The following is a 25,705-nucleotide window of genomic DNA, read 5'->3' on the forward strand; positions in this document are numbered from 1 at the left end:
CACTTACCACCAAGAGGAACATCTTGATGTTGGGTTTTATCTTTTCTCCACTCAGAGACAACATCTAGGATGGCATTGAAATGAAAGTCCATACGTTTATCAATAGTGGGATCTGTTATCCTTCCACCTTCCTGGATCAAGTCACATTTCTCCCCTAGTTTGTGCATTTTAATGCCAAGCTTAAGAAAAAGACATTTTATTGCTTTTTAAATATGGAAAAACTACAGTGCCTAGCCTGCTCAAAGTTATTTAAAGAAAGGTGAATCCCTCAGATTTAAGCGATGTCACTCAAAAAGCATCCATGACTTTAAATAATTAGTCAGATTAACTCAGACTCTCATCCTCCTAGCACTGAAATACCAACAGCCCTTCTATCCCTTAATTGTCAACAAACCATGTCTCCCCACTCCTCCATCCTTTTCTATATCGTGGATTCTCTGAAACCTAGTCTCCAACTTCCCCATCAAGTCAGGGGCTAGAACAGAGTTGTTGGGTCTGTTCTCAGTCACGATGAACCAGTTTCCTTCATTTTTACCTTGCCTTATCTTCTTTTTGCCATTGAAATCAGTTCTTTTCCACAGCTTTCTGGTAACTTATCCCCCAACAGTTCCCTACGAGTCAGGAATCAACAGGATGCATCTCGCCAGATATTGCCCATTTTGTTAGCAAACAAGCAAAGAAAGAAACGATTTTGAATTAAACCTAGTATCTTGCTCTGCTTGTCCAGCTTGTATCAAACACCCAACAGACCTAAGTCAGAGAACAGACTGTATGTTCCACAGTCGGTCTGGAGAAAATAGCACTAGAATAGCTCTAATTTCTTCCTAGGGCCTTGTTAACTTGAACTGCACCCCAGGGTTTTTTTGCATACCCTCACATATCTCCAAGGCTGTTGCTCACCAATGCAGATCAAGATAGAGCTGGACTTTGAATCAAAGATGACATCAAAGACCACATGGGAATGGGCACCCAACGTGTATTCAAAAGTCATCGCTCCTCACCTCATAACTAAAACGTGACTTAGAACCAAAAAATACATTTTTGTTCTTCATGACACTGTAGAGCACTACACTGTTAGAACAACACGGGCTGGATGTGCATGTCTTCCTGAACAAACTCCAGATTCAAGGTCCACTTGGGGAAATCCTGCTTCCTACTCAAACAATCAAGCTGCATTGCTTTTGCAGCAGTAGCTAGTAAACTTATTAAGCGTTATTTGTGCAGAATCAAACTAGAAATAACAGAGGCCAAGCCAAGGCAAGTCTATCATGGACATAGGTATTGCAGCAGCACAGCAACAGCCTCCCACAGTAAAGCCCTTCTCAGCTCCAATGATTTGCCTCTACTAGAATCAGCGGGCTACCAGGAGCCTTTTTACATTTTTATCTCCAGACAAGGGCAAAAATGTGGTTACTTCTGGTTCTGAAGCTGAAGCCACCCTAGCTAGCTTTACATAAGGTGCCTGAGATCGTTCCACAGCCCTTGTCTGTCCCCAGCTGTTACCAAAGATAGGATAGCAACGTGGAGTTTACTTGAAATGCAGAAGAGCATTTTAATCATGTCATGAAAAAGGACTCCCACCCTTACCCACCCACCCACGCCTGGCTTTTAACAACACTTTTGCACTAACGATAATGCATGGCCACGGTAGGGAACCCACTTGCTCACACATTAGTGCCATGGGGTTGTTGACACATCCGTTGACAATTTGGGCGCCTCTTCCAACAGTGACTCCCGTGAATGTCTTATCATCCCACACTCGGCCACCAATTCTGTCCTTAGCTTCTAAGACAATGACCTGTGACAGAATGCAGTTTAGGAAATTGTGAGGCATGATTATAATAAACATATCTGCTCAACTGCAGAGCAAGGCGGAAAACAAAGCAAAACTGGACAATCAAACTAAAATCCATCAACACTAACAATCTTAACACTATTTTTGTTTCTTGATATAGCTCATTTATGCATTTAAATTTTAATGTAAAGGTTATTCTTTAGGATATATATACACACATAAAATAACTGATACTTTAAAAAGCAACCGTAGTTTAAAAAAAACAACAAAAAAAAACTTTTTTTAAAAAGGTAAAGACATATTTGGAAAATCTAAAAATTGGAGTTCAAGGTTTGCTAGAGACTTTTAAATACAATTATCTGACTACAGTGTCCACCTTAGGACCTCTATAAACCTTTTGGAAAAGTTTATTCCTGTGGTATTCCGAGAATACTTTATTGTCATATTTCTGTCATTTACACATACTTTCTTCAGCATACACCACTTATCATAGTCAGACACAGGATACTGGACTGAATGGATATTTTATCTGACTGAATATGCTTATTATTATTTACTTTTATTATATTTTTGTCTTTAGATAAGTCTTTAATAAAAAAAAAAAAATCAATCTGTCCAGAACAGCAGAAAGCAATAGGAAAAAATAAAGACAATGTAAAAAAATAATTACAATATATTTCATATATTAAAAAAAATGTCCTGCCAGTTGATAATTACATATTTTACTGCAGGAGGGCTTTCCACAGGACTTGGTGGACAATAAGGCTGCACTGCAATTTGCTCTTCAACAACCAATGAATGAGATAATGGCGCAATAGGATCTGGGGTTTCGCTTTAAAAAAAAAGTTTAGGAAAGTAACGTGCTCATTCATTTCCTTAAGCATCAGTCCTGCAACATTTCATGCACAAAGAGTCCCACAGATTTTCATAAGAACACTCTAATGTGTTAAATTATGTCAACATGTAAATATTGTGGGATCACGCCGGTAATGACAAATAGGAGGGGAAAGGGAGATGCACATTTTTAAATTAAAAAACAAATAGGTACATTAAATTGCACAAAGGAGAGAAAATGTCCTCTCTTTTAAACATCCATCATCAACAGTTTTATTATTTGGACATGAATATCCCTGTCTTCCTTATGCTCCCAACCCAAGTCTGTGCAAAATATTCAGTACTTGCTTTGCTGGATTTTAGATAAAAGTAAATGCTGTCTTTAACAGCAGCTTTACTCAATAAAACCCTAGATTTCACAAATTAATTAGAATGCCCTATACTTAGATGTTTATAACAAGAATATTGTTATGCTATTATATTTTCAAACATTTTCAAAGCAGAAGTCTGATTTTTTCAAGTAATGTACTCTCAACTTTCTTACCTTAATTCCAAAGTTGTGCAGTTGTCGAGCTGCTGCTAATCCTGCTGCACCAGCCCCAACAATAATGACAGATTTCTAAAAAATAATAAAATACTTAAATAAATATAAATAGTCAGAGCTAAAATAGAAGTGATCATTGCACACAATTCTTGCTAAATTTTAAATACCCACGGATTTCAGAATTTAAGTGGTCTTGTCCTCTAATGTAATCATTTAGAAATGATACTGCATTTAATATACAGAAAAGGCCAATTGTAGCTTTGAAAAAAAGTTAAAGTTTTTAGGCACTTTAAATTCAGATGTCTTGATTTCTTTTAACTGGAACAGCTGAAGTTATCAGGCAACTAACACGCTTTGTAACAATTTTAATCACAAATTGGGTTGACCAATAAAAACTATTTTATAAATTGTGACCACACAGAAATATGCTTTCCATATGTAAATCAACTTACTATTTCTAGGAGGTAATCCATTACAGAACATGTTCATTCTACAAGTTTCTGTGTGCTGTCATACAGATTGCTACTCGTAAGGATGTACCCTTTAATCATAGCTCTTGCAACCAGAGAAGGAAATTCGTGTTATATTCTATGGAATATAATATGGAAGCTGTGGTGTGCTACAGCATTAAGCCACAAGAAGAACCGAGGCATACTGAATGTGGTTCCCACAGTTCCCATCCATCTAAAAAGCGAAAATCCACGGGACTGGACTTCATAGATGTCTGGGTGAATACAAACTGTGCTGGCAGACTCCAGTGTCTGTAATTTCCATAAGCACTGAAGGCAGATGTGGAAGGATCACGTGAAAAACAAGCAATATGTTTGCTTTTAGATGCAGTTATGACTTAAATGACAAATAATGAGAAAAAAGAAAAAAAAAAAAAAAACACGCACCATGTAGTTTTATAGCATTAATAACACAGGGATTTTTACAGCTACTTACATTGTGGTATTCTTTAGGAAGAAGATACTGGTCAGGACTGACTGATAAAATCCCTGTATTAATTAGTCCTTTCCTCGTCATAAAATAAAGTATCCTCTCCATTTCCTGTACACAGCGAATACGCACAAGCCCCCGTACAATGATATGATGGATACATTTTTGAGGAGTAAGAGCCTCCTGTAAAAACAAAAGACACAAAAAAAAGGAAATGTTGATAGCCAAATATATTTAATATTTTCACATTGGCAGCGTATTTAAACTGTAGACCAGATGTTAAGGTTAATCGTGACTCAGAGAGGTTTCTGAGAGCATTTTCAAAGCAAGCTTTATGGAAGTTTCTTGCTAGCCAGCTGTACAGACGAAGGTAACAATTTATCTCTTCCAACCTTCCTGGAGATAGAAAGCTAGACTGACACAGAATAAAAGCATGAGTCTAAAAGAAACTCTTGCAAACTCCACAGTATGCTCTATGAATACAGCAGTGGCCTTGAAATCCATCACAGACTGCAAAATGAATCTACCTGGTGGCAATGGTCAGTGGCATTCTAGTAAAATCCACACCGAAATAGAATTCAAAATAAAAAAATAGATCAGTATCCTAAAGCTTCATATTAATCAGGATATCAGTATCTGAAAGCTTCAGTATGTGAAATTCTAGCTGGCTTTTGAGTTCATTTATATTGAATATGACAGAGGCAACGCGACTGAAGTAGCATTGTAGTGTTAACATAAATGAAAAGACAATCATGCCCTTGTCAAATGTTCATACAAAAAAAATCTCCAAAACCTCCAAAAACACCTCAACACATCCAAAACATTGTTTAGAAATGTCCAAGCGTCCCTTTAAAAGCTAATAGCTGGGCAGACTTGAAAGTTTTAATGCTTATAACATTTTTATATGTGCTGCAAAATAAGCTAGGCATTAAAACTGGAGGGGAAAATAAATTAAAAAAATGCATAAATAATAAAAAAGGAAAAAAAAGTCTTAGAAATGTTTTCCAAAAGGACAGGAACAGGTTTTCTGGTGTACAGGATATATCTAAGAAGAGAGTCTAATCCCTTTGCTCTCTTCCCCTCAAAATCTCCACATCCCATAGCAGTAGCCATTATTTGTAAGCAAACAAATTAACTTCTAGCATGTCTTACCTTGCAGTTTGTGTACCACAGAGCCAAAATCAGGTTTCTCAAGGCCAAATACATGGTCGGGTCTCGTGAATATTCTGGGAACTCATAGAGCTCATCCAGTTCCATGACATCCGGCCTCACACAAAGTGCTTTCCCACATTCATTGGGCTGGTAAAAAGGCTGGAAATATTTGTTCATTCCTGCAACTGAGTAAAGACACATGGAGAAAAAAAGAAAGAAAAAAAAAATGTCATATTCCATTGTATCTTTTTATCCTTTTCCCTTTACGAGCAGCGAAGCATCCCAACCTCTAGCCACTTTTGGAATGATTTCATTCGTATCACTCTCCCCTCTTACCCTCCAGGCTGTGTGGTGCTAATTATTGTCCTGGTACCTGATGTGTCTTGGACCTGTCAGAGCTTAAGCTTTGCTAGAGAGAAACACTGTGTGCCCTCAGATGCCGTGACAGGTCCAACATGGAACAGGATCTGAATTCAAGTCCAAGGTCTAGCACCACTGTACCCCTGAACCACTTTCATCTTCAGCTCCCAACACCACCCAGGGTGAAGAGTAACTACAAGTAATCCTCCTCCATGTGCAGCAATGGTAGCTCTGCGTAATGAAGTTGGTTTTCTGTTTGTTAAGCAGATGAGCATCCATTCAATAGAGTAGTGGATTTATTTTCAGCACCTAAGGACAGCAAAGGATGCTAGGATGAGACAGAAACTGAACTTTCCTCAAAGCACTCCCTCTGAGCTAGCATTGAAGTGCATCATATGGATGAGTATGGGAATTCTGCATTACCTTTTTCCGTGCCAGGCCTATTTTGCAGATCAGCACACCCAGGCTATCAGTCTCACAGAAATGTTACTAGCAAAAAAGTTAACCTAAGCTGAATCCAAGTGCCTTAAGAAACCCAATCCTTTTCTCCAAACCCCAAAGATCGCCAATATCAAAACTAGCAGAATCACATTTTGTTTTTATAAATCTTTGTTTCCTTAAGAAAGCAAATGATTGCTAAGTACCCACATACTAATTTCCCATTTGTATTAAAAAAAATAACAGGTACTAATCCAAAAGCCTACGAGATCTGTGATTACACCTTAAATAAACGCCATGAGAAATGTGTTACCTTTATCTTACACACAAATAAATTGCAACAAAGAAGTACAGAGGCAGTCACACAGAGAGGGTGTATTAGTGCTGAGAACAGAACCGGTGTTTCTGAGTCAGGAGCACTGTGTGCCTTATAAACTCGGTTATAAGACAAAATTCATCACACCTATTTAAGCAACAGAGCCCTGCAGATGGCTCTTACCAGTCAAATTAGGCACGCTCTTTAGGTGCTCTAACTTCACAAGGTTGGATTCACCAGGTAAACGATTAGTGCTGGTACAGGATGGACTCATGCCCACGCAGTCTGGATAATATGCAGCTAGAAAGGGAGCTGCCACACTGTCTTTCAGCAAAGGAGGGAGTATGAGCATGGAGTACCACCAATGGTCTGAAACTTCAGCCACTCTCTGGCCAAGCGGAGAAGTGAAGGAAAGAGGGGAGAAGAGAACACGTCAGTACTTTGAAAACGTTGGAAAATGAACCAATTCCCCCCTCCCTCCAAAACTGAGACCAAAAAGCACTAGAAGTACCAATCTCAGAATGGCAAGTCAAAAAGACATTTTCTCTCCCTCTTTCCCCTTCCTCAGCCTGACACAGAAAACCTGCAGTCTGAACATCTTCCTCAGAAACAGAGCTGAACCTTCACAAACTCCACGCCCATGTGGAAAGCAAACAGATGAGACGTACCATGATGATAACCTATGCCTCATCAGGCCCTTGAGAAAACATTTACAGTCACTTATGCATCCAGAAATCTGAACTTAGAAAAGTCTAAACTGTTCAATTTTATTTAGATTCTGCTATCCCCATCCAAGACCTTCTAAAACCCTAACAAATGCTAACGATTCAGCCTTGTTTACAAAGCAAACATGCATTAAGGAAACAAAAGCACCAAGCTCCTCCAAGAGTCAACAATAATCTTGGACAGGTGTCCTGAGCCAGAGGTACCTCAGAGACACTTGCCAACAACATCTTATTGAACATCAGATCATCCTCGATCTGAAATGCGGGGTTACACGGTCATAAAGTCATTGTAACACCAACACACATCAGGTTTTGTGTGGTGGGCGAGAGGAGAGAGAAAACATGGTTTGGTGTTCTTTTGCAGCTTTCAAAAAGAGGAGACTAGTCTGACTAAAGATAGAAAGCACCTGGAAGACAGGGAAATTTGGGGGTGGGGATTGTTTGTTTGAAAGCTGGCAACTGAATGCTGTTGTTTTGCCTGATCAAAAGAGAGGATTAGGAGAAAACTTTGAACCACTGATCACAACCCAAAGACACCAAGAACCACCTGAAATCTAACTGGTAGCGAGGGAAGAGAGGAAAAAGATGAGAAAGTGGAAAGCCCGAGGCTCTGTTGCAAATAGTGTTTGACAGTTTCCTGAGCAAAATGCATAAATGCTACTAAAATTGGCCAAAGGACAAAGAAAAGACATATGTCATGCTTTAGGGTTGGTTTTATATTCTAGAATAAATGAGGAGGAACAACCACTACTCACCAAGTCCTCAGGCATGGAACACTGGTCTGAGCCCTCCGTCTGAAAGAAAAGTCAATTGAGTCAGAGCTATTCTTAGGCTGTGCGACAAAAATTCAATATAAAACAAAGCAATTTGGCTGTGGCACAGTTCCTTAAACATAAAAACCAAACCAAAGAATTCATTAGTGTTAGCTTTCTGTAGCACAGGCGCTTGTATTAGTAAAAATAAATACTAGAGAAATGTATAGTTAAAAACACAACACACCATGAAACCAAAACACCCTAGAAAATGTTTCTCATTTGTTAAATAAAATAGTCTCTACTGACCAGACGTTAAGATATAGGTCTTATTCCATGAAATGGAGTGGAACACTGAAACAAACAAATTGGGGAGGGAAAGGGGGGAATTTAGAGAGAAATTCTGGGAAGATTCCACATTTTTCAGAGAGAAAATCTTCCAGTCTAGACTATAAAAACAAAGTTCTCTCATTTATTTTAAGAATATCACAAAGTTCCAAGATGAAATGCCAATCCTTTCACATGGTCAGTGTTTTCATGTTATGTTTTTAGCTATAACAATTCTATGGCACTGTAAGGACTCTCAAATTTCAGGAGTTACCTTCAGGCCAAAACTGAATATTCTCCATTTAAAGCCGCACGACAAACTTGCTAAAAATTAATAAAAGCTCATTGAGCTTTTCAAATGTTTTCCTCAATAGTAAAGTATGGCCAAACAAAACAAAACAAAACACATATTTTGGTGTATGTCTATTTTATACATGCTGATAGTCTTTTAGTAGCTTTAGAATGAGTGATTTTATAGTTGACTGCAGACAGAAAGTATTTCAGATGCTTCTTTCTTGATATTTTCACTCAGGAAACAAAAAAAAGCCAAACAGCTTGTAGGCTTTTAAGCCATGCGGCTCTCCAGGCCATCGGACACTTGTTTCGAAATTAGAAACATTAAGCAGCAAAACAAGAAGTAATTTATGTCTGCAAACAAGAAAAATGTACTTGTTAGTTTCAGAATGAGCAAAAGTCTTCTATGCTACCTTGGTGGAATTGTTTAGTTTCATACCACATCTGTATGTTTTTGCTATCTGTGGTGTCAGCTGGATTTCCTTTGTCAGCTGACGCCATTTACCACATTCTGGCTTCGTGCACTGCACCTACAAGTCGAAAAACAAACATGTTTTCACTCGTTACTGACTGATTACAGATAAGGTTAATGAAGCATAACTAGCTGATCAGAAAGAAGGTAGACATGAGGAAATTGTTAAACACAATTGTTAAATTCATTCTCCTGTAACGCTCAGGACATCAGTAAGACGTTTGGTATACGTAAACATAAATCTTGGGTCAATCTCCTGTAAGACTGTATTTCAATACAGAACCTAACTCCAAAATTGATTCAATACCCAGTTACACTACTGTCTGCAGTGGGCTTTCCAGGTGTTGCTGCAAAAACAGATCATTTACTATTTCAAAAATAATAATATTTTTAAAAAAAAAAAACTTCCTTCTATTCCCGTATCTCCTCTTCTCCCTTTACCAGGGAAATTATCTTGAGCTTTTCCCAAGCCCTCTGATACTAGAAAGCCCATCTGAAAACTCAGCTGACATACTGCTTGATCATACAATATCAGAAAGTCTTTCAGGGCAAGAAATCAGGAGAAGATAGAAAAGAAGGGGCAAGGGGAGCTCACTTAGGCATCAGAACAAAACCGCATACCTTCTCAGGCTACCATCACACTGAAATACACCCTCTTACATAAATCACTCTCTGTCTTACCCAGTAAGGAAGCTGTTGATCAGCCATGAAGGCTTTTGGACTGGGCTCGCTTTTACCATTACTTGTCCAAATCCTTTTCCAGGCAGTATATTTCTCATAACCATCTTTATGGCTAAGAAGAAAGAGAAAAGAATATAGCAAGCAGTCGGAAAACTGAATGATCTATTTCATTTTAGGCAACAGTGGTTATTTTAAAATTAAACATTTTATATAAGGACAGAGAAATAAGGCTGCAGAGCTCTGTATTTTCCTATTAAATGCAGAGGAAGTCATGGCTTTTATGATAGCAATAAAGAGCATCCTGACCGCTATGTCCTCTTGATAATGAGCAGACTTCCTGGAATCTGAAGTCTGAAGAGAGCTACAGGTACTGCTGAGCACACAAGTACCCGAGAGCCTCAGTAGAGATGGACTCGACTCCCACACAAATGGAAAGGAGCTTGGAGCCTGAAGTGTTCTCTGAGACTCCAGACACTGAACTGCAAGCGTGAAAGCCTTGCTGATTGTGGTCATACACAGAGACAAGTTCTGCTGAATTCACATTGCAGAGTGAATCTGCTAACTAAGAGAAAATGGACGTACTTAAAGCTCTTCTCATCTTTTAAAATTCTCTGCTGTCATTTTAAAAGGGAGGAAAGGTTCAGAATAACTGTCCCTACAAAACACCTTGCACAAAATAACTGGTTTTGTTCCTGATACATATTCATGTAGATGATTAGTCCATACAACACCTGCAGTTTTACCACCAACAGCTAAGTGTAACTTCCGATCAAGCAAGCACAGAGGACAAGACTTGGTATTATACATGTGTATATTAGGTTTCAGCACTTGTATCATCTGTCAAAATTTAGTAAGAACTGAAAAGGCACAACCTTAATTGGCCAGTCTACCTTCGGTAATAGTGGTCAAAGCATTCATTGCAGAAGTGTTCCCCACAGGAAAGATGATACCATCTCGATGTATAACCATTTTTAGCACATCTGTAAAACAAGAGACATAGAAATAGCTTTATGAAACATTTCAGAAAAAAAAAAATCTCTTGACAATAGCACATTCTAGAATGTGAACAATATCTTCAGGACAAGCCAGGCCATTATGTTCCATTCATGAAGGCTGACTTGCACGAGGCACTACAGCCACACTAATAACAATAACGAGAAGATCATTTCAATTGTCTCAGACATTTCCAGTTTCCGAACTAAGCAGCACCAGATGCAAAGGAGGCAAAGCATACACAATACACAGTTTTACAGTTGGTCTGGCTTCCAGCAACTTCCCTCCAACAATGGTCCACTGAGCCTTTCTTTAGTAGCCTTTAAGCAGATGGTTCCTGGACACGAAATAGAGTTGCTTTTACACTATGTACAGCAACACACAAAGCATTTTCCAAGTGTCCTTCTCTGTAGGAACTTTACCCTTCTTTTGCCTTTTTATTTTTTATTTCATTCTGATCTTAGTGCAGGGGTGAGAGGAAGTCATTTCAATGAGTGTTTTTCGTGTATGGGTAATCGATCGATTCGTAAGTCATTACAACATCTAGTCCCCAGAACAGCTGACAGAACTATACATGCAAATCTGAACGCAAAACAGATGTTGCCTGATTTTTTAACGTGACCAAGTTGGCTGCAATTTTAACCCAACGAGAGGAAACCCTGAGGAATCCGTTACACATTCTGGGCATGTATTCCTGATACACTCTTGGAAAGAAATATCCATTACCAAAGATTATATTAATTACGCAAAGCGATCACTCTTCACTTAGAAAACTCTCATTAAACTCAATGAAATAATTCAAACTCATGAGGTAAAAAACAGTGGCCTAAGCTACTAACTGAAATAGCTAGAAATGAAATGATCTCATGTCAAATAAATGATACTGAAAGCACATATTCTAGGGGAAAGATATATATCTACCACAACATTAAAATAACACTTCAGAAACATGACTATGTGATATCTGTTGTTTCCTAAATAAAAAGCAAATCACCAACACAGATTTCTCAGGTGTCTGAATTATTTTACATCATTGAAGAATAAATAAAACAAGGAAAGTGTGCCCCAATTAGCTAGGGAGGGGATGATGCCATGTAATTACAGTCTGCCTACTGCATCCCGAGATCTAATATCTTTCTCATTGCAGATACTGAATGCACAGTACTGACAAGATGCATCTCCAGGGTAAGAATGCAAAAGGACTGTCCAAAAGTCATGAACGACTTGAGAACAAAGAGTTCAAATAAGCACGATTGTCTCCCAAGACCTAAAACGCAAAGCTGAGACTCTCACTTCAGACTGCAAAAACATTCCAAGAAATTTCTGCATTTGTCGGTTTCTGCAGTACATGATGGTTTCGTTTTCCATCTCAAAAGCACGTTTAGCTTCCTCAGGCTACCCTTGCATGCTCTCAGTTTCACAGAAGCAAGGTGTGTTCCAGAAGACACCCTTAATAGCATCAGTAATCTTATTCTAAGCTAAAGACACGCTGTATCAGATTTAGTAACTTGTGCAGAAGAAACATATCCACAAAAGGATAACTGTGGCACTTCCCTGGCATCTTAAGTCTCATCTTACTACCATTCAATATTCTGTCTACATTTAGAAATGAAGGGATATTTCAGAATGCAATGAAAATTCCAAATTTCAACTGCAACTTTAGAGAAGTCTATGAAAAATCAAATTAAAAAGGAACAAACCTTTCAGCTGCACTGGCAAAGCAAACGGGACATGTTGCGGTGCATCCAGCTTTTTCACACTTCCTATATTTCTTCTCTGACGCGTCGTCGTCATCGTCTGCTGCCTCAGCCGCTTTCTTCTTCACCTAATAAAGAATAGCTGAAATCTGACCAGAAATGACACGGTTGCGTTTTACACACAGTGGTGTTCAGATAGTTTTGCAGGTTGTGGCATAGCATTGAAAGTTTAAAACGATACAAACAAAACTTTCTGAATCCATTGTGAAGTAGCTGCAGCATGAAACAGCTGTCAAAGTAGGTCAGTTTTTCTACCAAAAAAAAAAAAAAAAAAAGAGTAAGGATGGAAATATCATTTAAAGCTAAAAATGCCTTGCCCTAGCTTCACTGATGCCACTGAAGAAATTATAAGCAAAGATTCCAGTTCAAATCATAGTTTAAGCTCCATCACATGTTAATGAGTAAGGCCTCAGGCGTTCCTTCTATTTCTCCTTCAGAAAAATCTCTTCTTCATATACTTATTGATATTAATTAGTGGCAATCTTCTCTGCACATCAAATAAAATATTAGGGCCGTGGGGGGGATGACTCCAGATACAAAGCTGTATACCATATGCCTCTTCTAGGCCTCAAAGGTACTGCATATTGTGTTGTTTTAGGTCTCAGTCTCGATTGGCAGACAGCCTTGTTTGGCTGCACAGAAAACTCTGATTGTATTTTTAACACATCAAGAATTTACTAGTTACAGCGAGCATTCCTCTTTTCTGAATACTCTTCATAAATAAGGAGCTTTGACTATTTCTTCACATAGTTAACAAATTCTCCCTCTCCCTGGATAAATACTCTGAGATGATCCACAGTAAAGCATTCTTTCTTTATAAACATAAACAGGAAAAATAAAATAAAATAAAATAAAATAAAATAAAATAAAATAAAATAAAATAAAATAAAATAAAATAAAATAAAATAAAATAAAATAAAATAAAATAAAATAAAATAACCATGTGTTTTAAAATTGTTATAAATACCTGTCTTCCAGAACTCCTCAGAGGAAGGTTGTCTGGAGACTGGTCTGAAGAACATGTCTTTTTCTTTGTTCGTACCCTTCCAGTTGACATTGTACTATTAGACCTGGGGGGGAAATAAATAAATAAATAAATAAAGCAACAGTTAAGGAAAATTTAAAATTAAATTGATTAAACTTGCAGAGCTGTCTAATCACCACTCTTAGAATGCTACTTCAGTCAGAGTTACCTAGATAAAAATCCGTTTACCTCGGCTATCAGTTCAGGGGAGAAAGGAGAACGAGGCACTATGAGGCACTATAAGATTGAACAACAATCTTATTTTAAACTAAATTCAGAGTTAAGATTAGATCCTGGAGTACATCCTGACAGGCTATTCCAGATCAGCATACCCTGGATTTCAATAATCTGATTTGTGTTTGCTTTACGTCAAGATCTGGACTGGAATTAGGGTTGGCAAAGTGAATAGACATCAGTCCATAATGTAAGCTTTGAAATACCAGTCTCCACAATGCTCTTCCTACTAACTACTGATTTATCGGTGGCAAGAGATTTGCACTGCAAAGCACTTTTCCAAACAGCCTGATCAAGAGATGTTTAATGCCAAGTGAAATACCATTTCCTAGACTCTCCTGTCTCACACCCTCCTGTAAAAAGGCATCAGAATGCAAAGCCTAAACAGCTGCATTTGCATGGCAATTTTAGGCAACTGGAATATCACAAACTTAGTTATTAAACATACTTTGGGAGAAAAAAAAAGAAGTTTAACACCACAAGATAGATCTATACTTGTCTTTAACTACATTGGTGGGAAAAGGAAGACCATAGTTCATCATGCAAGCTGGAAAGCATGTAGTGTGAGAAAGCATGCCAGAGATATGAAAGCACATTTAAAATGGCATTATCAAAGGCGTTCTTTTTGCAGGGGATAAAATAAAATAAGGAAAGCCTGGAGGAAGAATTAAATCTAAATGCACTCCACCACACAGAAAGGAAATGGAAATAAAACCCTTGTACTACAGCACTGAGTCACGAAGGTTATCTTGTTGCAGTAGGGACTAGTTTGCAATTTTTATTTTTTTATTTTTTTAATATTTCTGGAATTTCTCAATTCTCCCTGTTGTTCCAGGCCGCATCCTCCTCGTTCAAGCTGGGATGTGCTAGCAGTAGCTACGTTCACGAATTTTGCCAGAAGTAAAGGTAGCAGGAGGAGAGAACGAGCACCTTTACGAAGTTTCAAATGAAGCTGACATAAATCAAGTAAGTCGCTGCTTTATTCTGCCCTCAAGACAGAGGGAATTGATTTGGGTGCAGAAGGGAAGGGAAGATTCACACAATATATGTGAGAAGGGAAATGAGTTTGGACAAGCCAATACAAAAATTAATATTTTTTTTCCTATTAAATATATATATATATATGTGTGTGTGTGTATATATATATATGATTAGAGGGGAAAAAAAGGCAATGTTTACTCCCCCACAAAGCCAACAATGTTCCACCACAGCTTCCCCCACTGCACGGGGGTGGATGAGGATGGAAGGAGAGACAGGAGAGCCAACTGCTGGCATTTGCATGACATTTCCCCAAAGCACTGTGTAAAGCCCCAGGAAACGGTGCCTGTTCTCCTCTGGGGCTGTCCCTCTGGGTCCGGGGCACAACAGTATGGCTTTGTATCACCTTCGTGTATCCTCCTGGTGGTGGACACTAACTAACCTTCCCTAAATACTGTTGCCTTTCGGGCAGAGGCTCTGTCCTCCCCGCTGGCCCTGGCTGGTCTGCAGGTGGTCGCAGGAGAGGTGTGAGGATCCCAGGAGGCACACCGGTGCTGTTTCCTTGCATTTGTGACGGTGGGAGGGGAAAAAAAATGAGAGAAATGAGGCAGTTATGGCTCGCTCAGAAGTTCTCTGAGGATGTTGAAGGCTCAGGCAGGCCTCGGGTTTGGCAGGGCGGAGGCTGGCGGTAAGGGAGCCCGAATATATCTGCGCTGTCAGTGCTGCCCAGGGACGAGGAGGTGGGCAGGAGGCGACCGGCTAGCTGCAGGAAGGCCATTGTTATCCAGCTGCGTGTCACTTCGTCCCCAATTCCCCTCCAGAGACCCCACCGGCCTCACCCCACAACCCCCGGCTCCTTGGAGAGGGAGCAAACAGCGCGCACCTCACGGAGCTCGGGGGCTCTGCGCCCTGTGAGCGGGGTCTTGCTGGCTCTGCGCCCTATAAACGTGGTCTTGCTGGGTCTGAACCCTATAAACGTGGTCTTACTGGCTTTGTGCCCTATAAATATGGTGTTACCGGCCAAGGAAACGCGCCCCATGACAGGGGAGAGGGGGACACACGGCGTGCCCCTCGCGGCAACATTTCGCCCTGCCTGGCCTATAGGGGAAAGCCCCGCGGGGAGTTGACAGCAAGTTTGGCTTGGGGGGAGGAAAAAATAATAATAATAAAAAGGAAAGAGAGGAGAAATAAATTAAATAAAAGACAGGAAGAGAGAGGGGAACGGGAGCGAGGGGCCGCGCACACCTCCACACAGCTCGGGGCGCCGGCCCCAGCCCCCGGCCCCGGCCCCGGCCCCTGCCAGGCGCTCACCTCAGCGGCCGGAGCCCACATCCACGCGTGTCCGCGCCGCCTCCTGCTACAGCTGAGGGGAGAGGGAAGGGGAAGAGGAGAGGGAGAGGAAGAGGGAGGAAGAGAGAGGGAGAGGGAGGGATGGAGGGGGGCGAGGAGGTGAGGCGGGGGCGCGCTGCACCTGCCCCGCCGCCCGAGGGGGGAGAGGGGGCACTCACTCACCGCTGCGGCCGTCCCCAGCGCCATCCTCCTCCCTCTCCTCCTCCTCCTCCCTCTCCTCCTCCTCCTCCTCTTCCGCTCAGCACAGCGAGAGGGAGGCGCCAGCACGGCTCGGTGCGGCCCGGCCCCGCCACAGCCCCCGGTCCCCAGCCGGGAGATGGAGCGGGAGGGATGGGGCTGGAGACCCTTTTGGGGAGGGGGGCACTGCAGGCAGCGCAGCGCTCTGGCAAAATAGAGCAGGGCTCGTGTGTTGTGCCGGCTGACCCTGGTTTCTCTCCTTCTCCCACAGCCGCTGGAAATGGACGGCGCTGCTGGCGTGCCCGCCGAGCTGCAGGGCGGCCGTGCCCAGGCGGACAGGGTGCTGACGGCGCAGGACTGGCTGCACAAGTGGGAAACGGGGGCGGCCGCCTTCCACAAGGAGCACGGGCACCCGTACGGCACCGCCGCCCCCCGCCCCGGGCAACGGGGAGAGGGGCCCGGCCAACAAAACCCCCGAAAGCTGCAGGGGTTGTGTAGGGAAACGTGGGGAAACAGGCGCTGCCGGGACGTTAAAATAGCCCCGTGACATCCACTTGTTAAAAAATGGCAGCAAAAAAAGGAAAAAAAAAAAAAAAAAGAAAAAGAAAAAAAAATCATTGCATTTAGAGATACTGTGTTTTAGGTTGGATGTTTTAGGTTGGATGTTAGGAAGAACTTCTTCACTGAAAGGGTTGTGAGGCATTGGAACAGGCTGCCCAGGGAAGTGGTGGAGTCACCATCCCTGGAAGTCTTCAAAAGACGTTTAGATGTAGAGCTTAGGGATATGGTTTAGTGGGGACTGTTAGTGTTAGGTCAGAGGTTGGACTCGATGATCTTGAGGTCTCTTCCAACCTAGAAATTTTGTGATTCTGTGATATTCCACCTTAAATCACGTTTTAAAGTTTAGGCGACCTGGCTAAAAGCCGTAAGTTCTCTGCTGCAAAGGCTCCGCGCTGCTGTCATGAAAACAGGGCCTAAAGCAGCACTGGGGCAATTATTGTGCCCTGGGAGAAAACCCAATTATTATCCTACAGGAGAAAACCCAATTATAAGTTCTTGTAACCAACAAAACTTACACTTCAGGCGTGTATCGATGATTGATCCAGGGGCTTAATCATCGTCCTGTTTAAGCTGCCTGCCGTGGCCCGCTTAGAAGTGGGTAAGTTGGGTTTGTTTACCCGAGAAGGCAAGCAAACAGAAACCAGGACAAATTTGCTCAACAGAAATGAAGTTCACTTTCCGAGAAAATGGAAGGTGAATGTTCATAGCTCTAGCTTTTACTTCTAATAGCATTCCTAACTGGCTGTGTATCCCATCGTGGAGTTTGCGTGTTACCTTGTAGCGCCTGGCTCTTGGTGGGCCAACGCAAAGTGAAAAATGTCTGTTCTTCTGCAGGCTGCTGAAGAAGTACCTGGACATGCTCTTAAGTGGCAGGAGTGGACTGAGGATATTTTTCCCACTTTGTGGTAAAGCAGTAGACATGAAAAGGTATGAAACGGCACAGATTACAACAGCAAAAATCTCAGTGATGTGGGGAGGGAGGGAGGGAGAGGGGGAATTCCCAGCCCTACAACAGCTGGCGGCAGACTGGAGGCTTGCTCCGTTTCATTTGCTGGCACTTGGTTTAGTGGTGTAAATGGGATGGCTGAGGAATAACCTGAGCATCCCTCTGACCGCCCTGAGTTCAGCCTGGGGAATGCCGGATTTGTGACAGACAGAGTGGCAGAAGCTGTGCCCTAATGGCTGCTTCATTTTTTGGCGATGCCGGCTTAAATGGCTCCTGGTGAGCCTGGTTGTGCCAGAGCATGTGCTCATGGGACCATGCGGCATGTCACACCTGGGAATTTAGGTGATTTGGGCTAAATACAACTTCTTTTTTTTTTTACGTTTCTTTATGTTACTTTCAATAGTTGTTGGCTGGGTTTTAATTTATTTTTAGGGGCTGTGTAAGCCTGTGCTGCTCCCTGGGGGTAAAGGACACAAGTCAAATCCACCCCAACTGATCTACACCCCCCAGTTAGCCCCAGTGACAACAACTGGTCATGGTGATGGGTTCCTAAGCTGACCACAGGCCCCGAGGCATGCCACTGCCTCAGTGAGGACCCTCACCCTGCTGCCTTGTCACACTGAGCGCCACTGCCAGGGCAGTCTTCCTTTCCACTGCGCTCATAGAAAGTAATGATTAAGCGATGGGATATAAATAAATCTGGTGAGACCCCATCATCCCCTTAAACTCTGATTGTGCAGGGGTGGTGTTCAATAACGTGAAAACTCCAGAAAGAGGAGACACACCAGTGCATCCTAGAACCAGGCTTGAGCAAGCATTTCTCTAGCAAATACATATTGAGGTGCACGTACAGTAACGGCCTGAGCTGTGGGCCTCAGTAAACCTGGGACCTCTCTGCTGCGTGCAGGCTGGCTGACCTGGGACACAGCATTGTCGGCGTGGACATCAGCGAGCAAGCGCTGAAGGAGTTTTTTGCAGACCAGGGCCTGCCTTATTGCGAGGAGCCAGTCCCAGGGATTGCAGGAGCAAAGAAGTTGCAGGTATGTTTCCTGCGTTGCCAAATGGTCTGGTGTGGTCAGCCACGCAATGCAGGCATAACCGAGCAAACAAGTCCTTCTGCTTTTATGCCACTGTCTTGCTGGTAATTGTTCATTTCTCCTAATGAGGTCTGAAAAGAAACACTGGGTTGTAGTTTTGCACTGAGAAGTTCTTGTTTTGAGCTTATTACTTTGTCTTTCTTTTCACATAACTTTGGAAGGCCTAAATGTGAAGTTTAGAGGATAGCATATTTCAAAATTGGACAGTCACATGCTTTGATAGATCAGAACCTCTATGGAAGGGATCAGGAGGTGTACCTTGGTTTAAAAAATATATATATTATTATCTCCATGACACTTAAGTGTATATTTAAAGATGTAGTTTGCTGATGAATATCGTTTCTCTTTCTTTTCATCCTAGAGTACCTCTGGAAACATTTGTCTGTACTGCTGCAGTATTTATGATTTGTCCAGGTAGGAGTCCACAGTGTGTTCTACAATTTTCTATAGTCAAATATGTTCATACTGTCAAATTATTTTATTTGAACCAGATCCTCTCCAGAAAACTCTTATTAACTTGTGTGAAAAATGTGAATAGCCAATATCCAACAAAAATTACCCCTGCTGTTGACCATTAGGTAAAGATGGCAACTAAATATCTTTAAATGGGCTTGTCTAAGCTGTCATCTGAAAGTTATAGTAAACCATGTTTGCTTTTGCAGTAAAAACAAATTGCATTCAATATTATTGATTGATTCTACAAGGCAAAATCCTAGCACAATCCCTTACTCAGAGTAGCTTAGTGAAAGTGAAGAGAATATACCAGAGGTGTTGTCTTAGACAGCTTTTCCCGTAATTAAGTACTAAATATATTTTTTCCCAAATTATTTGATTAACGTATTCATGAGTAAGCTGTACCCATTGGTTATGTGCCCCATGCTTTACTTATACTTTTCTCAGTGGGCTTAGAGTACTTAACATCCCTCCAGTTTATGTCCCTTTTAAAATATTGTCAATCAGTGACTGCACGTGCCTTTAAAAACATGGCTCAACTTATTAAAATCTTCTTAAGGATTTTAGTGCTAAAATGTCCTTATTTCTTATTCATCCTTTATCAGTTACAAGACACAATGGAAAATGCAAAATATTTCAGCACAGTCCACGCTACTGTCTCCAGAAAAATATTTCAGCCCACTGTTCTCTGTGGCCTCAAAGTCACTTCTCAGATCTTGGGGTGGCTTTGCACCTGACTTCCTGCTCAGCTGCCAGCTGGTGGGGAATTTTGCAGAGATTACACAGAGTTGTACAGAGACTCTCATGGCCTCTAGCATAGAAGACTCTGCCTTGGACAGTAATGCATCTGGTTTATTTGTCCCCAGAAGACGTTCACAATAGGCGCGTGTAAGTCTGTCCTGAAATGTCCCCAGACCTACATCAGTGCTGGGGTAGCTGGAGACTGGAGAGCATGCAAGAAAGGGATGCTTCTGGTTTTGAAATGTATCTTGAAGGAAGCTGAAGATGCCCAGTGTCCTCTGCTGTAGTTCCTTCCTCTTGTATTTCTTACTCTGACACAATTTACCCTAGAGTTTAAGGTTTTGGTGAGGTTATGTGTGTTCATACAAACAACTGTCAGTAACAATTTGTTCCCTGGCTGTTCAATTAGGAGGAGGAGGTCAAGTCTTGATCTTTATGTGGATGGGCTTTTCAGGGAGTCAACATGTACAGGAATAATAGGTCGCTTAGGACACAAGAACACAGTGCTTGCTTTATGGTCCCCTTTGTATTCATTACTGGAGACCAAAGTCCCCTAGAGAATAGAGTGCTGCGAAGACTTCTGCTGTTGCAGCCGTTTGGTTCAGAGTGTGGATATAAGGAGTCTTGCAAAAATGAACACCTTGGAACGGATGGGCAGTATATGAAAGCGACTTTGTAGATACTGCCTGGTTTCCTCCTCACCTTTCCCCCATGATGTAGCTTCTTGCTGTGTCGAGTCCTGTAAGCCCCTCTAGCTGCGAGCTGACAAGCTGCCCAGGGACTGCTCGAGCTTCTCGTCTGCAGTTTTTGAAAATTTTTGTTCTAAGTTCGGTAGCAGGTAGCATGGTAAAATCTCTAACTTCCATCGTAATACGGTGGAATGATACTACGAAGTAAACCAAAAATAGGTAATTAGTGAAAACTTCAGTTGCTGTTAATGGGCCCAGTAGATAGGTCTGTCACTCGCAAAACAAATTGGCAGGTACGTGTTCTGGATGCGTGGTTCTGTGCTGGGTGCTGCTCTGACAAAAGCACAAACCTCGTTCCCTGCAGCAGTCAGCAGATACCTGTGACTACAAAAATGCACACACAGTTCTAGTTTCTATGTACAGACCATTTGATTAATTACCCAGTAATTATGGAAATTAAACTTATTTCTCTCTTGCCGAGGCTGGCCTGCAAACAAATCCTTTTGATCTCCTCGCCTGGCATTCATTAGGGGAAAACTCAGATCTGCTTGTGACCTTTGTCAGAATGAGACATTTCAAAGGCTCTTGCTGGTTAAAGAGTAACAGGAATTACTGCTTTTTGTGGGGACTCTGGGAGGTGTGTTAAACAGTTATGTTACACAATCATCTTACGTTCTAATACAATTATAGCTACCAGACTATAAATAAAAATTGCTTTAACCGAAACTACTAAACGTGTGCAGGGATAGCAATTCGCAACGTTATTACCAAAAAGAAGTAGGATTTCTGTGGATATGTGAATTGCTGTTTTAGATGCTAATTTCTATTAATCGTAGTAGTATCTAGACTGCCATCTCTCATGCTGCATGTCGTATAAACTTATAGCAGGAGACAAAGTGAGGCTGAAGTCTGGTACAGTGAAAGGTAGATCTGAGAGGACTGCTTCCTAATAGCTTAGCTTCATCCTGATGGAATCAGGACGAAAGGAAGCCGTGTACCTTTCTTCCATTTTCTCCTGGCTTGGTTCTTCTCGTAAGCAAATGGGATGTAGAGGCAGGCAGGGAGCACCCAGATGTTCAGGAGCTCCTGGGATCTGGGCGCCAGGGAAAGGCTGCAGTGTGGGGCTGCCCACGGCCTGCGATGTCTGTAGTCCCTGGTGAAATCCATGGGGAGCAAAGTACCTGAAATGCCTGCGTGGAGCCACCGCCACCGTTCCAATTAGACCAGATGGGAGGTGGAAAGAAAAAAGGGGTGCAAAAAAACTGCAGGGGTTTTCCTGAGGTCTTGCAGCAGACTCGTCTATGCAGAGAGAACAGCCTGCAAGTGTCAGAAAATGAAGTTTGTCACCTGCCCCCTCATCCCCACTGCCTGTTCAGCTGTCTCTTTAAAACCCTCCTTTCTTATAAGAGACTGCTTATTTAAATTAGATGCTTGGTCTTGGCAAGCTTTGAGAGGAGTCAGGAATCTGCAGCGTTATCGTGTCTGATCGCAGCAGAGCGGGAAGTACAGGCTCAGCTTCTAGGTTAGACGCCAGAAACTCAGCGATGCCATTGCAAAGAAACGAGCAGCAGGGCAGGGAGAAGTGAAGACAGAGGTGATGCAATTGGACTCAGACACTCTCCCAGTAGGCAGAAAGGTATTGCAGACTTTTTTTTTTTTTTCCCTCAGTAAGTAAATGTATTTCAGACTTCCTTTAAAGTTATGCAATTTACTTTATTTTTACTTTGCTCTCTAATTTCCTGGTTTAATAATTACCAGAAACAAGGCTTTTCCTGCCTGTAAACATCCTCATCTCTAGTGTCACCCTGACTGCTCTTAACACCCATGAGTAAAGGCATTTTCCAATAGTCTGGGCTGCTTGCAGGCTTTAGGTAGTCAGTGAAGCCGTCTGCCAGTATATTCAGGAGCAAAAATGATGTCTGTCACAGTGTTAGACTGAGGCAAGTACCACAGTAACTTCGCTTTAATAAGATTAAACAAATTGCAGACTGAGGCTAACTGTCCTGAGCACGTGGCTGGGGATTGGGGTGTTTAAAATTACTGGGTGTGCTGCGCTCAGCAATCCTAAAGCAGTGAGGTGCCTTCCTTACCCTGTGTTTGAAATCATGTGTGGGTCCTAGAAGGAAACCATGAGTTAACAATGTCCCAAATGTATGTCAGTGCTGCCTCAGGGGTCACGGCACGTTGTGACTGCAAAAACACCAGACTTGTATCCCGAAAGTGTTTAAAAAGTGTTTCTTCCCCCTGCCTTGTCTCAGCACACCCTGGCAATGGGGAAATGCCAAGCAATTCCAGCACCCCGTGCTATCTACCATGGCAGGTATCTACCATGGCAGGACCACACCAGAGGGCTTCTTGCCACCCAGCTCATAATGTTCTGGGTTGTGAGAAGGCTGGATCCTAACAACAAATCGGGTCTGCACAGCCAGCTGGAGACTGCTGCCGACTGCTCAGAAGTATCTGAGTAAGGATGAAGGTGCCTTATCAGTATTTTTAAGCTTTTTTTCCCTCATCTTTCTGTAGTGCAATTGTTGGCAAGTTTGATGGGGTTTGGGACAGAGGAGCTCTAGTGGCTGTGAACCCATGCGACAGACCACGGTTAGTAAATTCGCTTAGCAGTTACTCTTTCCTCTAATGTATCCAGTGACACAATTTTGTTACCTTCTGCCACCTGTCGAGAAGCCCTCTTTCACTGAGCAGAGTAACCTAAACAAGTTTTTTTTCTGCCCTAAGCATCAGCCACAGCTGCAGAGCGTGGTGCTCTAGATTTGTGAGCTTCCTTCAGGAAGCGGCCCTGCCTCTTGGTGGGAAAATATGTGGTTTGTTGCAACCCAGAAGCAGCAGAGCTGCAAGTCTCATCTGAATGTTATTATTTCCTTTTCACCCCATCTGCGTCTCTTCCCTCTCTTCATCTTCCCCTCACTTCTCTTTACTCCAATTTTTCATTCTTGCCTGCAGCAAACCCAAACGTAGTTTGACCCTGCTCCCAGGATTTTTGAATCAGATACTTGAATCCAAATAATTTCATTCTGAATTCAAATAATTTCATAAATCGGTCCTGTGTTCTGTACTGTGTTCTAGACTGTGACGGATGAATACGGTGTTGGTTTTGAGAAGAACATGGGAAATAAGAAATGCTTTTTTATCAAAGTGTCCCGAAACCTTTCTTTGAGATGTTTCATGAATTTCATGCTCGTGTATCTCTGCTGAGTTTCTGTGCGGGTCAGTTTGACTTGTCTCCACGCAGGACTACATGTTACTTTCTTTGGTGAATATTTTGAATGCTGTGTTTCAATGCTTGTGCAGTTCCAAAATAATAAAGTATCACTATCTCCTTTTAGCTATGCCAGTCTGATGATCTCCCTAATGGAGAAAAATTCTTCTTATCTCCTCGTTACTGTTTTATATGATCCAAACAAACACGAAGGTGAGAACTTTGCACTGTTCATGTTTTGGTTTTGCATTAACAAGAATTGTGTAAAGATGTATTAGATATATAGTAGGATCTTCCTCAGCTTTTTTAACAAACATGGTCTGCAAACATGGCCTGCATATGCCTGGAAGAGGTGAAATTCTGTATGGCCATGAAGTGTTTTTCCTTATTATAACTTTTATTACATGCCAAAGTTTAGTTTTTATTATATTATTGTTATCATTTTAATCACAAATTCACAAAAGATAGATTTCTTGCTGCTTTTGATCTCTCCAGCATAATTACCCTTCAGGGAGAAGGTCTTGTTGTCATTAGCCACAATAGCCTAATTCACTGCTCTCCCTCTCACTATTCAGCTTTTAGCTTTAATTATGCCGTTGCACTATAAAGGGATTATTGGCCCGATTCACACACGGCAGCAAGAGTGGTTGTATCCATGGTGTGTTTGTGACCTTCCCTCTTCTGACAACGTGGCTGCCTTGGCTGCAGCCTGGAGGTACTGCAGCAGCAGCAGCACCTGAAGCTGCCAGGGGGTCCACCAGGGTGCCTCCAGTTCTCCTACGTGGTGTTTCTGGTTCCTGCAGGTGGTGCTGCTCACAGGGGCTGCGGCTGGCTCTGGCTCTCCTGTTGCAGTACAAAAGTTTGTCTCCTCTCTGATTAGCTTCACCATTTCCTTTCCAGGCCCACCGTTCTATGTTCCTGAATCTGAAGTTAAAAGCTTGTTTGGTAAGTCATGTTTCAGCTCACCCCCAGGATGTTTTCCAAAACACAAAAATGGGTTTGTGTGCTTCTGTCTCTGCAGCGAGTGACCAAGTCATGTGTTTGCTACTTAGATAAGAGATGGAGTCATGGAAAAACAATGAGGGAAATAAAAATCACGTTGCCACAAGGTTTTTGCTGTTAACACAAATTCCCACATTTTCAAAAAATACAAGGAAAACCCTAGATGCAGTCGCTGTCTCTTTTCTCCCCATGACTTCTTTTCATTCCCCCAGGATTCAGACTGCACACTGTGGTCTCATGGCTTCAGTCTTTCTCGTATTTGACAGTTTCATCTTTCTCTGCACCTCATCACCATCTACCCTGGTTTTAATGCAAGGCCTTTGCATATTAGTTCTAAAGCTTCTGCTGTATTTTTGTAGCCCAAGAAGAAAAGTAAAATGTCCTGCTGTAGAAATGCTAGATGTGCAACTCAAATCCATTAACATATATATATATATCAGAGTTGTGTCAGGGAATTTTCAGTATTGCTCATGATATGCTTTGCTATTGCACTTCTTTTAATCTTACATCTTTATAAGACCTCTGCAGTGTCCGTACACAGTGAGTCATTGGCAAGGACAGTTTTGTTGGTCTCTTTTGCAATGGGATAAGTTTTCCTCAGTGCATTTGTGTCACACAGTTAGGGACATCTGTACATAAGGTTTTGTCTTCTGCCAGTTTGTTTTCTTCACTGACTTACCATTCAGTAATTTGTTACTCTTTCCTCCTTTTCAGGCAACCACTGTGAAATTAAGCTTCTTGAAAAAGTCAGTGACTTCTCAGAAAGACACAGGCGATGGGGACTGGATTATTTTCTGGAGGTTCTGTATATACTAAAGCTTGTAGCTTGATTAAAATCCATTAAAACAACTTACCTCCCA

At 41.8% G+C, this 25,705-nt stretch overlaps 2 protein-coding genes across 4 annotated transcripts in view; one reads left to right on the forward strand and one right to left on the reverse strand.

Annotated features, from left to right (window-relative positions):
• KDM1B (lysine demethylase 1B) overlaps window positions 1-16,155 on the reverse strand; it is a 28,849-nt gene extending 12,694 nt beyond the window's left edge. Inside the window, exons 1-13 of one of the 3 annotated variants that reach the window (XM_082753906.1) lie at window positions 16,128-16,155; window positions 13,347-13,449; window positions 12,323-12,447; window positions 10,520-10,609; window positions 9,630-9,741; window positions 8,890-9,006; window positions 7,859-7,897; window positions 6,562-6,766; window positions 5,265-5,449; window positions 4,119-4,295; window positions 3,174-3,248; window positions 1,661-1,798; window positions 8-179 (exon numbers count right to left, since the gene is read on the reverse strand). In XM_082753906.1, coding sequence (XP_082610032.1) covers window positions 8-179; window positions 1,661-1,798; window positions 3,174-3,248; window positions 4,119-4,295; window positions 5,265-5,449; window positions 6,562-6,766; window positions 7,859-7,897; window positions 8,890-9,006; window positions 9,630-9,741; window positions 10,520-10,609; window positions 12,323-12,447; window positions 13,347-13,436 — 1,525 coding nt within the window. In that variant the 5' untranslated portion in view covers window positions 13,437-13,449; window positions 16,128-16,155. Of the gene's footprint in view, window positions 1-7; window positions 180-1,660; window positions 1,799-3,173; window positions 3,249-4,118; window positions 4,296-5,264; window positions 5,450-6,561; window positions 6,767-7,858; window positions 7,898-8,889; window positions 9,007-9,629; window positions 9,742-10,519; window positions 10,610-12,322; window positions 12,448-13,346; window positions 13,450-15,057; window positions 15,077-15,926; window positions 16,070-16,127 lie in introns of those variants that run through there. The other 2 variants (XM_082753908.1, XM_082753907.1) reach the window with 2 other exon arrangements.
• Window positions 16,156-16,158: 3 nt separating this feature from the next.
• TPMT (thiopurine S-methyltransferase) lies at window positions 16,159-25,705 on the forward strand. Its single transcript, XM_082753910.1, has 9 exons — window positions 16,159-16,238; window positions 16,414-16,556; window positions 17,538-17,630; window positions 18,557-18,689; window positions 19,108-19,160; window positions 23,153-23,227; window positions 23,971-24,056; window positions 24,744-24,788; window positions 25,560-25,705. Exons 2-9 carry the CDS (start codon window positions 16,423-16,425, stop codon window positions 25,673-25,675), a joined length of 735 nt encoding a protein of 244 aa, XP_082610036.1. The 5' UTR covers window positions 16,159-16,238; window positions 16,414-16,422; the 3' UTR covers window positions 25,676-25,705.

Source organism: Aythya marila (genome assembly GCF_965140915.1).
Source record: "Aythya marila genome assembly, chromosome: 2".
Lineage (NCBI taxonomy): Eukaryota > Metazoa > Chordata > Aves > Anseriformes > Anatidae > Aythya > Aythya marila.

What these genes read in the sequence shown, in the direction of transcription:
- TPMT (XM_082753910.1), top strand. Translation starts at nt 16,423, where the DNA reads ATGGACGGCGCTGCTGGCGTGCCCGCCGAGCTGCAGGGCGGCCGTGCC. An exon ending in CACAAGGAGCACGGGCACCC is followed by an intron (nt 16,557 to 17,537) that starts GTACGGCACCGC and finishes GTTCTTCTGCAG; the next exon opens with GCTGCTGAAGAAGTACCTGG. An exon ending in AACCCATGCGACAGACCACG is followed by an intron (nt 23,228 to 23,970) that starts GTTAGTAAATTC and finishes ATCTCCTTTTAG; the next exon opens with CTATGCCAGTCTGATGATCT.